Here is a 13123-nt window from a genome sequence, read left to right as displayed (position 1 = left end):
TCCTACACTCGTGTCTTTTCTCTGCAGTCTGTGTTCCAAGGCAACTTTAATCATCAAGCTGACAAGCAGAGAAGACCCAAGAAAGATTTTGAGGTAAAGTGCCTGGGATTTCTGAATCAGAAAGCCTGAACTGATGGTAAAGAACTAACACCTTTCTTCTTTTGCATCCTTTCAGGCTCACAGAATGCAGCTTTCAGCCAGAGCACCTGGAAAAGCTGTGGTTGGTCCTGGAGAACTGCACCAGTCTGACAGAATGCATGTGGGTGAATGGCTGATGGAAGGTCTGCTTGGACACACTGGGCTTGTTTGTAAGCCATTCATTACAATCATCTTTGCTTCTAGATCCTCCAACAACAACGTGACAGTCGATGCTGCAGAGGGGCTTTTACGTTCACTGAGCAAAACTCCAGGTCCTCTAAAAATCAGGTATGATGTCACTGTGCTGCTTCAGATGTTGATGTGGAGCTGCTCTGGTAATCTTGAGGTCTTCCATCAAAAGCAACTGTGAACTTTGCTTCGTAAGACAGGCAGTGATGGCCTGAGAAATTCCCATGCAGGACTCTAAGTTGTACTACAGCTTTATCTGCTTCATTCATTACGAAGCATCACGTAAAACTGTGGCAAGAAACCGTTCTGAATTTGTAGCGTTCTACCTGCCTTACAAAGAAGGGTTTGATTCTGTGTGAACACCTTTTTGCACTGTGTCCTCACCAGAGTTCTGCTGGTTAACATTAGAGCTACGAGAGCCAGGGTTGTTCTTGTTGCTGTCAGCGATATGCAGGCAGAAGCTGAAGTTTACATCCTCCTCTGCTTGTTCTTCATTGGCATCCTGTTTCCTCTGCAGACACCACTTTGATCAGCAGAGCAGCCTTTGCGTGTATATGGGGTGCTGAGCACTCAGCTGCCAGAGGCAGAGATGAATCTGTGCATGTGAATAAAGCAGTTCTGTTGTATTGTGCTTTGCAGCATAGAAGAGCCCTGGGTGTGTAAGTTGAGTGTCAGGAGCCTTCTTGAGCTGGCTGTCCAGGCCCATGGAAACATCACTGCGATCACGTAAGTAGCAGCTCAACTTCTAGTACCTTCTAGGTATTTTAGCCTGGATGTCTTAAGAGAACACTATTGAAGCCAGCAGCTTCATTTGTTCTTTTCTTCTCTGTTCTCGGACTGTATTGCATTTATAAGCCATGAGCCAACTTGAACAGACCCAAATGTCTGGTGGATAGAAGTTATTAGAAAGTTTGTGGCCACCTACTTTAGAAGGATAAGGGGAAAGGAAATGCTGTTCTTGATCTTCCATGAGAGAAGGGCTGCCCAGGAACTAATTTAAACATTGCACATCCATTCAGAGATGGGTGGTTAGCATGAATGCTAATCTCTACCCCATCCAGTGCTCCTGGTTTTTATTTTGGACAGCAAAGTAAATGCATGATGTTCTCTGATCTCTGCCTTCCAGGATATGTAAAGAGAAAAGCCTCTTCCAGCTAGGCGTAAGGCTCCCACACTGCCTGGAAAAGGTGGGATCAGTCGTTAGCAGGTGAGAAGGCATCTCTTTGTTCAGCTTATTCTGCTGCTCACCTTGTGATGAAAAACACTTCAAAGTATTTGAGGCTTTCAGCTCCATGTGTTCAGTTTTGGGACACCTCTGTATGGCACAGCAGAGGGAAGCTTGCTCAGAGAGGGCACTTCCAAAGCCTGACCTGTTCCTAAGCCTATCTCCAGGGGCTCCAGGTGCTGCAGAGGGAACACTGTGTACAACAGTGGGAACTGCTGATTGACACTGATGCTGGTGGTGTTTTTTTGTCTCACAGATTGAATTTGAATGAGCCAGAAATCAAACAGGCTTGCTTCTACCAAAGGGTTCGTGACAAATGCACCCAGCTTCAGGAGCTGAGGTGAGTCATTAGGCATCTCAGAAGACTTTCCAGGGGGAAAAGGAGTAGATTTTCTTTTTATGGTCAGGATGGGGATGTATTACTCTCATACTGAGTAGCACGTTTTCCTGGGGATATCCTTTCCAACTTGAAGCATAGTAATATTGGTAGTGCTGGCTGCTCCAGACATGCGGAAGCCCTGAGAACATGCACTGCATGGGGGAAATCAAGGAGGGCAGGGGGGAGGCCAGTGCAAGGTCAGTGCTTGTCCTGTAGGTCCCATAAATACAGTGTTTTTATATGGGTAATAGAAAAGACCCCATAGAGGCTTCCTGGGTGTCTGAAAGCATCTCACTCTCCCCTCTGACCAGCTCATCTGTGCAGCCCTCTTGTGGCTGGGAGCTGCTGTGGGGCCTCATCACGTGTCAATATCTTGACGTCACATGAGTGTCCCAGCAATAAAGGTGCTTTAGCTGTGGCTTAATGCAGACCTTTTGTCACCAGTGGATCATCTTCTCACATCCACTGTTCTGTTCTTGCAGGTGGTCTCATGTTGAACTCCACGATGACACAGAAATGCTAGTCAGCATTTTGCTGCCTCTTCCAGACCTGAAGAAGTTTGAGTATGTCTGCAGCTGGGATTTCTTCCTTTTGCTTTATAGTTTGTTCAACACTGTGCCTCACCCCGATCCTCTCTGAAATGCTCTTTGTCTGGAGTACGGCCGTGAGCTTTGTGATCTCTGCTGAGCTGTGTGAGGTTGTGCACTGAGCAGCACTCTGCAGTGTGCATTGCAGGTGGTTGTGGAAGTGTCGTGTCTTGAGGTTTTTGCTTTTCCCTTTTCTTTTTTTCAAATGGAAGCAATTTGAGATCGAGACCTCAGCTCTTGTATGCACTGTGCATTGTTTTATACTGCCCTGCTGTGTGATAGGTTGTCTGGTATAAACAGCACTGAATCCTTTTCACAGCCCCCTTCAGCTGCATGTAAATGGGAGGCAGGCTTGCAGAGGGTATCTCTGCCCAGTGAAATGCTGGGACCAGAGGCATTATGTGCTGTTTGGCACTTGCACATTCTGTGTTTTGAAGATCTGGCCTGCCCAGTCCTCACAGCCCTGTGTCCAGTAGCTATGAGATAGGGCAGTGAAGAAGTAAGCTCCTCTTCTACATCGTGCTAAGAACTGTGCTTATTTGATCCTTGCTGTTTTGCAGGCTGACCTCTTGCAGTTTTACACCAGCTGGAATTGACTGCTTGATCACAGGCTTGCAGAGGTGCCAGGCTATTGAAGAGCTCAAGTGAGTACCTTGGATGCTGGTGTCTGCTGTACCTTTCTTGAAGCTTTAATCAAACTACACCCTTTCTTCTTCCTGTACTACGAACAGGCGTCACATAGGGAAAAAGCAGCAGTTCCTTCTTACTTCTAATGAAGGATGGGTGGGAGAGACAAGGTTTGGGATCTTGGTATTTTATCAGCATCCAAAAGCATCCAGTTTTACTAAAACCTATTCATGGGACTAGGAGACACTTCCATTTCTCTTCTGCCCTTGTACTGCTCTCCTCTGCTCTGGGTGCTCGCATGGCTGCCCATGAGCAGTTAGTTGTTCCTGTGTTATTTCATCTTGTAGCCTGGGCCACATGAAGCTCGGTGATGCTGCCATTCCTAAACTTGTGCTTGGACTCTGTGAAATGCCGTCTCTGAAAAGGCTGATGTGAGTATTGTGACCTCAGCTCACTGCTAGCCCATCCCCTCAACTCGTGACTAAAATGTTTTACTGCCGATGTCCTTTCCAGCTTGAACCATAATGGAATTGGTGACGATGGCTGCTCCAGACTCGTAGAAGCCCTGAGGACCATGCACTGCATGGAAGAAATCAAGTAAGTTTTTCCTTGCTTGCAGTCTCTCCTCAGCAGAGAGGTGATCCTTAGAGCTGACGTTTGCTAAGGTCCCAATGTGCTTATACACAAAAGCAAGGTGGTTACAAAATGCTGTGTTTAAGGTGCCTTGGGTTCAAGGAAATCAGAGCCTGATTTTGAAAAGGGGAGAGTTTAGTCTAATGCCACTCCATTGCAGTGGGTTAAATGGAGCCTCTGTAATTACATCTTCTCTGAAATCTATGGGGCCACAGACCCCCTTTTCTCCTGGGAGAACCTCAAATCCATCACTTCCCTGCTCTGAGAAGGTCTTCAGCTACAGCTTGCTCTGACTTTTTGCCCCCCATCTCCCTGTATCCAGGTCCTGTCCCTTCTCTACCGCAGCAGCTTGGAAGACCAGCTGTGCCTTGGAATTCTGGCTGAAGTAATTTCCCACCCCTTAACAAGACCCAGTGATTTTGATTGCTGTTTGTAATTTTTTTAATGCCTCATTAACAGCTATGAGTCTTTCACGAGAATGTTAAGACAAGCAGCTCTTTGATTCTGCTGTCAAGGTCAAAGCGATCATCCAGCAGATGTGAGATGTTAAACAAGATGTCGTACTGTGATGCTTAGCATTTTCCTTTACAACAAGCCTTTTTTTCTCCTTCCTGAAGTTTAGGCCACAACAAGATTGGAGATCTAGGCCTGATAAATATAGCTGCTGTCCTGCTGGAAATGCAAAACTTGAAGAGAATCGAGTGAGTCACTTTGTTTTGTTTGCAATGATTTGGTGTTGTTGCCAGTTGGTGGGGAAGCCTGGCAGGGAGCCCCTGCTGCCTTCCTGCCTGCAGCGTTCCGCCTCCTTCCAGTCTTTTCCATGTAATTGAAGACACCATACAAAATGTACAAAACCAATGGAAGGTGTTTCCTTCTCCTGCCTGTGTACATCTGGGTCTGGCACTGAATTTTTCTGCCAGCGGAGAGGCTGATTGTGCCCTTCCTCATGCAGCCATCCCCAGAGGCAGCGGTAGACACTTGCCATGCTTTGCTGGTTGCTTGACAAGGGAGATCCGTGGTTTGATTGTGTCCTGTGTCCACAAGCCTGTGGGGAATCATGCAAGTCTCATATCTATGCAGTGTGTTCCTTTGGGAACCCTGCACAGGGTTCCTACAGTGGTAGTCCCAGAGTTGCTACACTGCTCTTCTTTTCCTGGTGGAAGTAGAGGTGGAATTGGGAATTCGTTGGAGCAAGGACACTGTCGTCAGATGAGGTTCTTGCTCTGAGTTGTGGATCCATGCAGTTCTTCCTCTGGGGGAATGAGATTGAGAACACCCAGACTATCTGTTAAGTTCAGCTCTGGAATTAAAAACCTGAAATTACTTAAATGAGGAAAAAGGCTCCGTCTGGGAGCAGAAAAACTGCTGCTTCACCCTGGTACCTGCCAGGGCGCGTGTGGCTCAGTGCTTGAGGAAAATGCAGGACAAATCCCTGGGCCATTTTCCAGAGATCTGTTTCTCAGGACAAACTGCTGCGGCCCCATGTAGGCTGTTGCTGCAGAGACCCAAAGCTCCCATTATCCCAGACCACAGTGAGGTATCTTACACTGACACGTTCTGCTTCTTGTTCAGTCACTGAGAGTCTTTCGTGCTTATTTTAGCCTCTCAGGGAACTGTCCTAGTCCTGCTGGAGGAGAAAAGCTGATGGAAGCTCTTGCCAATTGCAAGCACCTCGAGGAGCTAATGTAAGTTGGTCATTTCCAATGGCTCTTCAAGAAGCAGGGCAAAAATCAAGGCATAGAAACCAAGTCTGTTCTGACTCCAGTAAGGCCAAAATCAGTTTTAGTACTGATTCTTAGGAGAGCAAGGTAAAAAAAATCACAGTTGTGTAGGATAGGAATGCATGGTGCTGGGTGTGGGAGCTGTGGGGGCCTGGAGGATCCCAAGAACTGTACAGACTGCATCAGTAGGGATGGAGTTGAACAGCCAGTGTCACATTGCTGCACAGCCCATGTGGTGCTTAAGAAATTAGGAACAGCAAATCTGAGTTACTTGCTCTGTTTTGTGGCTGACCCTCATAGCATTAAGGTGATGGCCAGAGGCATCACCTCTGTGTGAATGTCCTGGGTTTTACTTCACTCCTTTACTTCTGCTGCAGGATTTCAGACTCGTTGTTATTTCTGCCCACCCCCAGCTCCTTTCAGCACAGTCCCATGCACATGAGGAATGGAGGTCACAGAGTTGTGTGGATGACACACAGTTGAGGAATGAGGCTCTGTAATTCACTGCATTCAGTAACATTTCATTTCTGCCCCCTCCAGACTATCAAGGAATGCTTTTGGAGATGGGACAGCGGTGAAACTTGCCCTCTGTCTGCCTCGCATGAGCAGGCTGAGGATCCTGCAGTAAGTGTCAGCCTGGGAATTAGCTGGACGGCCAAAAGAAGGCACTGAAAATGAAACAAGGCATGGACTGAAGTGGTGCACCGAGCTCCTAAGGGGCTCAGGATCGAGAGACCCTCTTCAGTTACCCTGCTGCATCAAGCACTGACAGCATTATTTCTTATCTGAAGTCGTTCCACCACTGGTGTCACATCAGCTGTTCTTGTGTAATCCCTTGCAGTGTTCATTTTAGAGATGAACCACACAGTGTATTCTCAGCAAAGCAACCCTTTTAATTGATTGCGACCTACTGACATAAAATGACAGACCACGTCTATCTTCCTATTCTGATGTAATGTAAAGATAAATACAAACAGCTTTTGTGGCCCTCCACTATTCTGTACAGGTACCTTGCAGTCATTTTTCGTGCTGAACTCAGTGGTGTTACATTTTTAAACCATGTATTGGAGTCTTTCTAGAGCTCCAACATGTTGGACTTCCTCCTGCTACACTGCAGCAGCGAAGCAATAATTCCATGAGCTAAAAGAGGTCACTGGGCTCAGTTAGCAGAGCCATATGTTTTCCATCCTGTCTAAAGTATCATCAAAACACAACTTAGAGAAGCAATCCCAGTGATGAGAGGCTTCAATCCTTTGGGTAGCTTCTTGTTTTCACTGGGAAGGTGTCAGGAAATCTGCAGACTTGAGGCCCATCCACTTTTGTTCCTCATGCTGTTCCTCACCATCTCAAACTGACCCTGTGGGCGCAGAGCTAGAGGCTCCCAGTGGTGCCATGCAGCATTTGCTTTTGCACAGCTGGCTAATTGTGCTCCTTTGTTCTGAGCACGGGCAAAACCAGTGAGCTGCTTGTCCTGAGGGCCAGGTATCCCTGGCAGCAGCAGGAACACCAATCAGCATGAGACATTGATTCAAAAGATGCTGCAGCTTTCTTCTTGGCAAGTTATATGTAAGCTTTTATTACAGCTTTATTCTAAAATAATCCTCCAATACTTGTGTTTCTTTGGCTAGCTTGCAGCACAATAACATCGGGCCAGCAGGAGGAACGGAGCTGGCCAGAGCCCTGGTGGCATGTGGACTGTTAGAAGAGATAAGGTAGGTTGTGGCAGGAGCACTGGGGCTGCTGCCAAGCATATGGACTGGTATTGCTCTGCAGGTGGGAGGCATTTCAGCCCACAACTGGAATGGGGCTGCATCTAGGCTCCGTCCCTGCTCAGGGTGGCCTCAAGGAAGGCAATCCTTCCACCGGTTGCTAACTCTGGTATGATGTCTTAACTCCAGTTTCCTACTGTTGTTACAGTTTATCTGAAAACGGCCTTGGGGAAGGAAGCATCCATGCCCTGTCTGAGGGACTGCTGCATTTTGAGCACCTGCGGAAGATTGAGTGAGTACCAGGGCGTTGAACTGCTTGGGCAGAGCGTGGCTTTGTAGCATTGCAGCACATGGTGCTGGGGCCAGATTCCCACCAGCTCCAATGCCACCACATTGCACCCTCTCTATTTTTTTCCCCCTCTTTCCTCTGCTCCAGGTTGAAACTCTGTGGAATCACTGATGATGCTTCGAAATCACTCTCTTGTGGCTTCCAGCAGTGCCCTGCCATGGAGGAGATAATGTGAGTGTGGGAACGGGTGGGAATGGAGATCACAGGTATCTCAGGCATTAAGTCAAAGCCAGAGCTTATTGCCCTCGGTTGGGCTTGGCTGACTCACAGCCTGGGATCTCTTGTCTGTCTTAGATTGTCTTGGAACGCCCTTGGTGATGGAGGAGCCCAAGCATTGGCCAGCATCCTCCCAGGGATGGAAAAGCTGAAGGTGTTAGAGTGAGTACAGCCCTGAGAGTGGCACCAGAAGACTTGTATTTGTGGCACTGAGCCTTCAGCTGCAGTACTCCTGTGGGATGAATGCTAGGAGCAGCAGACAGACTGCTGCTCTCCAAATGCTTACGTAGCCTGCTGCCAAAGGCCAGCTTTGCTTGGCACGGAGCACAGAGGTGCTGAGGCAGACTTATTTAACTGGAGGTGTTTGCTGTGGGTATTTAAGCAAGAACTATCCTGCCTATGCTTCCTGTTGGAGTCAGGAAAGACAAAGTGATATTCCTTGAGTGTGAATCATATCATCTAACGGCCTCAGGTGAGCTGCTGCTTGCAGTCTGTCACTTCTCTTTGGTGCCTGGGGTGGTCTAGATGAGTACCCTTCTCATACAGCCTATGTCAGGGCAAGAAATGCATAACCCAGGCTGTAGTGGCCAAACTGTGGGTCTTGGACCACAGGAGAACATGGGAAGCACTGATGCTGCTCCTGTGCTGGATCTGGGTTTGATGTTACCCACTCAGCTCTGATCCAGTGGCATCACAGTGCAGCGCTACTCCATTGTAGGGAGCATCATCTGCTTCCCTCCCCCTGGCTCTTGGGAACATACAGCGTGTGCCTTCCATCCCTCAGCTGTACAGAAATAACAGTTTGTGGTTCACGGGATCAGGAACTGAGTTTTGTTTGTCTTGAGCGGGGAAAACATGCAGTAGAGCTTACAAGTCCTATTGCTAGAAGGAGGTTGTGGGCAACAGTGCATGTTTTGTGTATAAATAGGGCTGTGGTCATCAAGATGAGGCTGGTGTCCACTGTGGAACATTGCTGTGCTTGTGGAAAAGAATAGCTTTTCAAGAGAAAAGAGGCAGCGATGGCTCTGCTGTTTTCTGCTCTTGATTTGGTTTTGCTTTTTAAAATTCTTTTCGTTTTTAAAAACAGCCTGGAGAAAAATCGCATTGGTGCCTGTGGTGCTACAAAGCTGGCAGAGGAACTTGTCAGGTGCCCAGAAATTCAGTTCATAAGGTGAGTGGGTGTCACTGAGGGCTGAGGCTGAGTGTTGGCCCACTTAGGGGAAGCTGGGGTGACCAGTCCTGGGAGAGATGTGTCTTGTGCTGGCCTGCTGCCCCAGGTTGGCTTGCATGGACTAGAATGCTGCAGGGCATCCAGACGCAAGCCAAGGAAACTGAGGGTTTGCCAGGCCAGAGAAAGTCCTGGAACAAAAGGAAGTCCTGGCCTGAGGACATTTCAAAACCTTAACCTCTCCCAGCCTAGATCAGTGAGTCCATCTTAGCAGGCAGGCAGCTGCTGAATTGCTGCTGTGTTGCTGAGACATGACTCTGCTTTGCTCCTGTCTCACTTTTGGACCAGCTTTTATAAAAATCCAAAGCTGCTGCTTCCAGTTAACTGCTGTGTTGGGTGTGTGCTGCCTCCTGACCCACCATGCCAAGTCCTACATTTATGTGTTTGCTGTTGTTGCAGGCTGTGGGACAATCCAGTGCCCAAGGGCCTCGCTGAAAGTTTGACAAGTCAAGACCCAAGACTGTGTTTCTCCTTCTGTTAGCAGAGGACAGCCCTCACCTGATTGAAATTGCTCTCTGTTTCTCATTGACCTCAAGAATTGCACTAAAAGGGATCCTGAAGAACCCAGGAAACCAAAGTTCCTCCAGTTAAAACTGTAATTATGTCTTCCTTCACTGCACTGGACAAAATGTGAGCACTTACGTGTGTTTTGTTTATGGTGAGCTTTTATGCAAACCAAAAGACTGAAGAGCTGCTGCTGAGCAGGCAGCATTCTCGGTGTACCAACTCTTCAGCTAGCTTTGGGATGATGAGATGCATCTGATCACACTTCCAGAAAACCAGCAGAATACTTCATTATCCTTAATCAAGATTGCAACACCTACAGGATGTTCCAATCAAAGGATGAACATCCTCCAGGAGAGGATGTAATTATTTTTTTTTTATAACAGAACTGTAAACTGTTGACACAGTTACAAACGCACTGGAACAAGCTGCTTGAAAATTGTGTATAGCTCTTTGTGAGATACCTCTAAGGACTGCAATATAGGTTGTTTCTTGCTTCATAGCAGGCTCTTCCTCCTGCACAATTGCTTCTGTTTCCTGGTAAAGCCTTCGAGTTATTGCAGTACAAATGATGGATCAATGGTTGTCCAGCAATGATTGTTGGACAGTGATCTGTATTTGCAAGGCGATTACATGGAAAGGCTGATACTGCCTTGTATTTCAGTGAGAAAACTAAGGCACTGAGGCTGAAGGACAGTTTGTAAGAGAACTGTGACTGCTCTGTGTGAGAGGATATGCCTGCTTTCCAGAATTTCGGTGGGGTTTTGGATGACCAATTGCACTGTGTATTTGAGGTGAAGTGAGGGATGATTTCACTTGACATGCTGCAGTGTGGCCTGCAGAAAGGATCCTTCAGGCCTCTACTACTGAATCCCAAAGCCTGGCTGTGCTGCTGCTGGACCCGTGAAGACCAAAGGGAGAAGATCCCAAGCACTGAGTTTGATGTACTGCTGAGACCAACCATGACTGTCCCTTGTCTGCGTGGAACGACGGCTTGCGTTGCTGCTATGTCGTCCTCATTATTTATTAACTTGTTATAATGTTTTCCTTATGCGTTTGTGCTGTAAATATTTAATCCTTGTGGTGAGCTCATGGAATTTTGTTTACAGCAGCATTTGCCTGGAAAGAGCAAAGTGCTGTGATTTGGGCAGGGCAGGAGTGGGAGCGAGGCGGAAGCTCTGGGCCCTGGGTTGGGGACCAGCTGACGTCTGTTCCTCCTGGAGGAGCTGCCGGCCTTGTTTTAGGGTCAGCATCAGGTCTGTAGCTATACTCTGACAAAGCCACAAGAAAAATGTTAGTGAAATTTCTTAGTAGACCGTAACTCGCTAAAGTAATCAAGTCTCTGAGATTTAAACACTGGATTTTAAGGATAAACTTCACCAAATATGGCATTTCTCTTCATTTTGGGTTTTCAGGTCTAGGTTGTAGATGCAAAGCTTTCTAGTGTCTGCTGGAGGAACAGCGTGGCACACGAGTGCTGTGGTGCCACTGCTTCCCTACAGCTTCCCAGCACACAGGTTTGCTAAGGGGGCTCCTCCTGCCCCTGGGCTCCCAGAACTTGGGGAAACACAGAGGGTGGGCAGAGTGCTCAGTGAGAGCTCATTCCAGTCCAGACTGTGAGCTGAAAAGCTGTATTGCCTGCATTTTCATCGTTGTTTTAGTGCTGTATCTCATAAATAATGATGTTTGCTGGGTGTGAAGAAGGGAAGCAGTGTGCTGGCACTCAGCACACCCCAGCACAGCAGTTTTGCAGCAGCCACCATAAGAGCTGTGTTCTTCTGGGCCGCCTCCCTGATGCACTCCAAGATTTCACTTTGTTCAGGCGTTGTGATGATTTCTTTTCCTCACTTACTGGCGTGTGCTGTTTTTCCTCCTTATTTCAATGGCAAAAACTTGACATCAGGTAATTGGGAATGCCACTTGGATGAGTGCTTTACTTTTCGAGTCAGTGTTGTTCTTTGGCTCCCGGGGGGGGGGGCTGCCTTTGCCCTGAGATGAGATGCAGTGGTGGATGTGTTAAAAAGATGAGAAAATAAACGAAGGCTGGGAGCTGCAGTCCCCTGACTCCTGGTGTCGGGATGTGAGATGTGCTATCGGTGCAGCACTGCCCTGGGCTTCAGACATTAAACAGAACCTGGCAGGGCGCCTCGACCCCCTGCAGCTTCGGCTTCATCCCCAAATTCCCGATGCCGCCATCCGTCAGCCCCGATTGTGGCTGCTTAGCGGGAGCGCAGGACGCCAGGTGTCAGCAGAGCCCCGCTGCTGTATTGGCAGGGCCTGACACGTTGTGTGTGGAAACCACTTCGCGTTTTAAGGAACTGAGACGTGGGATGAAATCAGGGCGTCAGGAAAAGCTTCTCCGGAAGGGCGGTCGGGCACCTGGACGGGCTGCCCGGTGGGACGCAGCAGCGGGCATGGAGGCGTTCGTGTGCGGGCTGCTTAGGCGAGGTGTTTCCAACAGTAACGATTCCACAACGCCACCGGTCCCGGTTTGATCCTGCCCGTGTTGGGCTGCCCCGTTGTGCTGTCAGCCCCCCGTTCCCAGCGCTGTGTCTGGAAAGTTTCCACAGGGAAGCTGCGGGCTCCCTGCAGCCCTTCCCACCCGCACCGTCAGCCTGGAGCATTTTTACAGCATTTTTACTACGAGGCTTCATCTTTATCACCGCCCCACAACGGGAACACGTCGGGTCCCGAGAGCCGCACGGGGCTGAAGTGGACCGGAGGCGGCGGCCTCAGGCTGGGCGTCGAGAACGATTCCCGCCCACAGCAGCTCCTCACGCCGCACCCCTCAGCGCCCCGCGCGCGGGCCGGGCCGGCGGCGCCTGAGGGGGCGGAGGAGGGGGCGGCGCTGAGGGCCGCGCCCCCCAGAGGCGGCGGGCAGCGGCCATGGCGAGGAGCTGAGCCCGCGCCCCGCGGGAGCTGCTCGGCCCGCGCCGTGCGGTGAGTGCTGACGGGACGGGACGGGACGGGACGGGACGGGACGGAGGGTGGCACAGCGCGGGCAGCTCTCTCGCCCCGGCTCCTTCCGCCTGACTTCCCGCTTTTGGGGAGTCTCACACTGAGAGCGTAGCGCCTGGGGAACTCGGGGAGCGCTGAGATGAGGGACGGGGCTTAGCGGGGCTTAGCGGCGGTGGTGCGGCCGGCCGGGCGATGTCAGGGTGTTTGCCACCGCGGTTCCGTGATGGGAGCGCAGCGCCTGGGTTGCGCCGCTGTGCCCTGCTGCTCGTTGTTTGGGAGCCTTGGCTTTCGGTCCTGGGGAGGTGAGGAGCAGGAGAGGTGAATTTGGCAGTTGGAAAGGAGCCGAGCGACCAAACAGCTGAAAGCAGGAACGGAATGCCTCCCCCTGCTCTGCAAAGAAGTCCCTGTGGTTTGTCTTAAACCTCCGTGGAGGTTCCTGACTCATCCTTCGCCACGGCTCGGCTGCTCGCTGTGCTGTGCAGAGCGGCGCCCAGGAGCTCAGGTGAGTTTTGGGCTCCTTCTGCTGCTCCGTGCTGAGCTGCTTGCTTGCCTGCTGCTTTTCCTGGGCCTTTGGGACTGGGCAGATTTCCTGGGTTTTCCAGGACGTGATTCCAGAAGCTGAGGGTTTATGAGGAAGCATCAGGCATTGTGGGGCTTGTG

At 49.7% G+C, this 13123-nt stretch overlaps 2 protein-coding genes across 7 annotated transcripts in view; both read left to right on the top strand.

The window, feature by feature from the left end:
* NLRC5 (NLR family CARD domain containing 5) overlaps window positions 1–10879 on the top strand; it is a 32483-nt gene extending 21604 nt beyond the window's left edge. For 3 of the 5 annotated variants that reach the window (XM_042821327.1, XM_042821329.1, XM_042821328.1), the window contains 19 exons: window positions 28–93; window positions 176–259; window positions 343–426; window positions 967–1053; window positions 1454–1534; window positions 1809–1892; window positions 2414–2494; window positions 3079–3162; window positions 3493–3576; window positions 3659–3742; window positions 4396–4479; window positions 5380–5463; window positions 6040–6123; window positions 7128–7211; window positions 7417–7500; window positions 7645–7728; window positions 7852–7935; window positions 8861–8944; window positions 9401–10879. In XM_042821327.1, coding sequence (XP_042677261.1) covers window positions 28–93; window positions 176–259; window positions 343–426; window positions 967–1053; window positions 1454–1534; window positions 1809–1892; window positions 2414–2494; window positions 3079–3162; window positions 3493–3576; window positions 3659–3742; window positions 4396–4479; window positions 5380–5463; window positions 6040–6123; window positions 7128–7211; window positions 7417–7500; window positions 7645–7728; window positions 7852–7935; window positions 8861–8944; window positions 9401–9482 — 1573 coding nt within the window. In that variant the 3' untranslated portion in view covers window positions 9483–10879. Of the gene's footprint in view, window positions 1–27; window positions 94–175; window positions 260–342; window positions 427–966; window positions 1054–1453; window positions 1535–1808; window positions 1893–2413; window positions 2495–3078; window positions 3163–3492; window positions 3577–3658; window positions 3743–4395; window positions 4480–5379; window positions 6125–7127; window positions 7212–7416; window positions 7501–7644; window positions 7729–7851; window positions 7936–8860; window positions 8945–9400 lie in introns of those variants that run through there. The other 2 variants (XR_006169268.1, XM_042821330.1) reach the window with 2 other exon arrangements.
* A 1543-nt stretch (window positions 10880–12422) lies between these two features.
* The window catches only part of CPNE2 (copine 2), a 39560-nt gene continuing 38859 nt past the window's right edge, over window positions 12423–13123 (top strand). The window contains exon 1 of one of the 2 annotated variants that reach the window (XM_042821312.1): window positions 12423–12445. The gene's annotated coding sequence lies outside the window, so the exon portion shown is untranslated. Of the gene's footprint in view, window positions 12446–12658; window positions 12966–13123 lie in introns of those variants that run through there. The other variant, XM_042821311.1, reaches the window with a different exon arrangement.

The sequence above is a fragment of the Centrocercus urophasianus genome, unplaced genomic scaffold (assembly GCF_019232065.1).
Source record: "Centrocercus urophasianus isolate 14NV4802_14NV808 unplaced genomic scaffold, USGS_Curo_1.0 seq_2, whole genome shotgun sequence".
NCBI classification, from domain to species: domain Eukaryota; kingdom Metazoa; phylum Chordata; class Aves; order Galliformes; family Phasianidae; genus Centrocercus; species Centrocercus urophasianus.
This window is presented reverse-complemented; position numbering and strand designations above follow the sequence as displayed.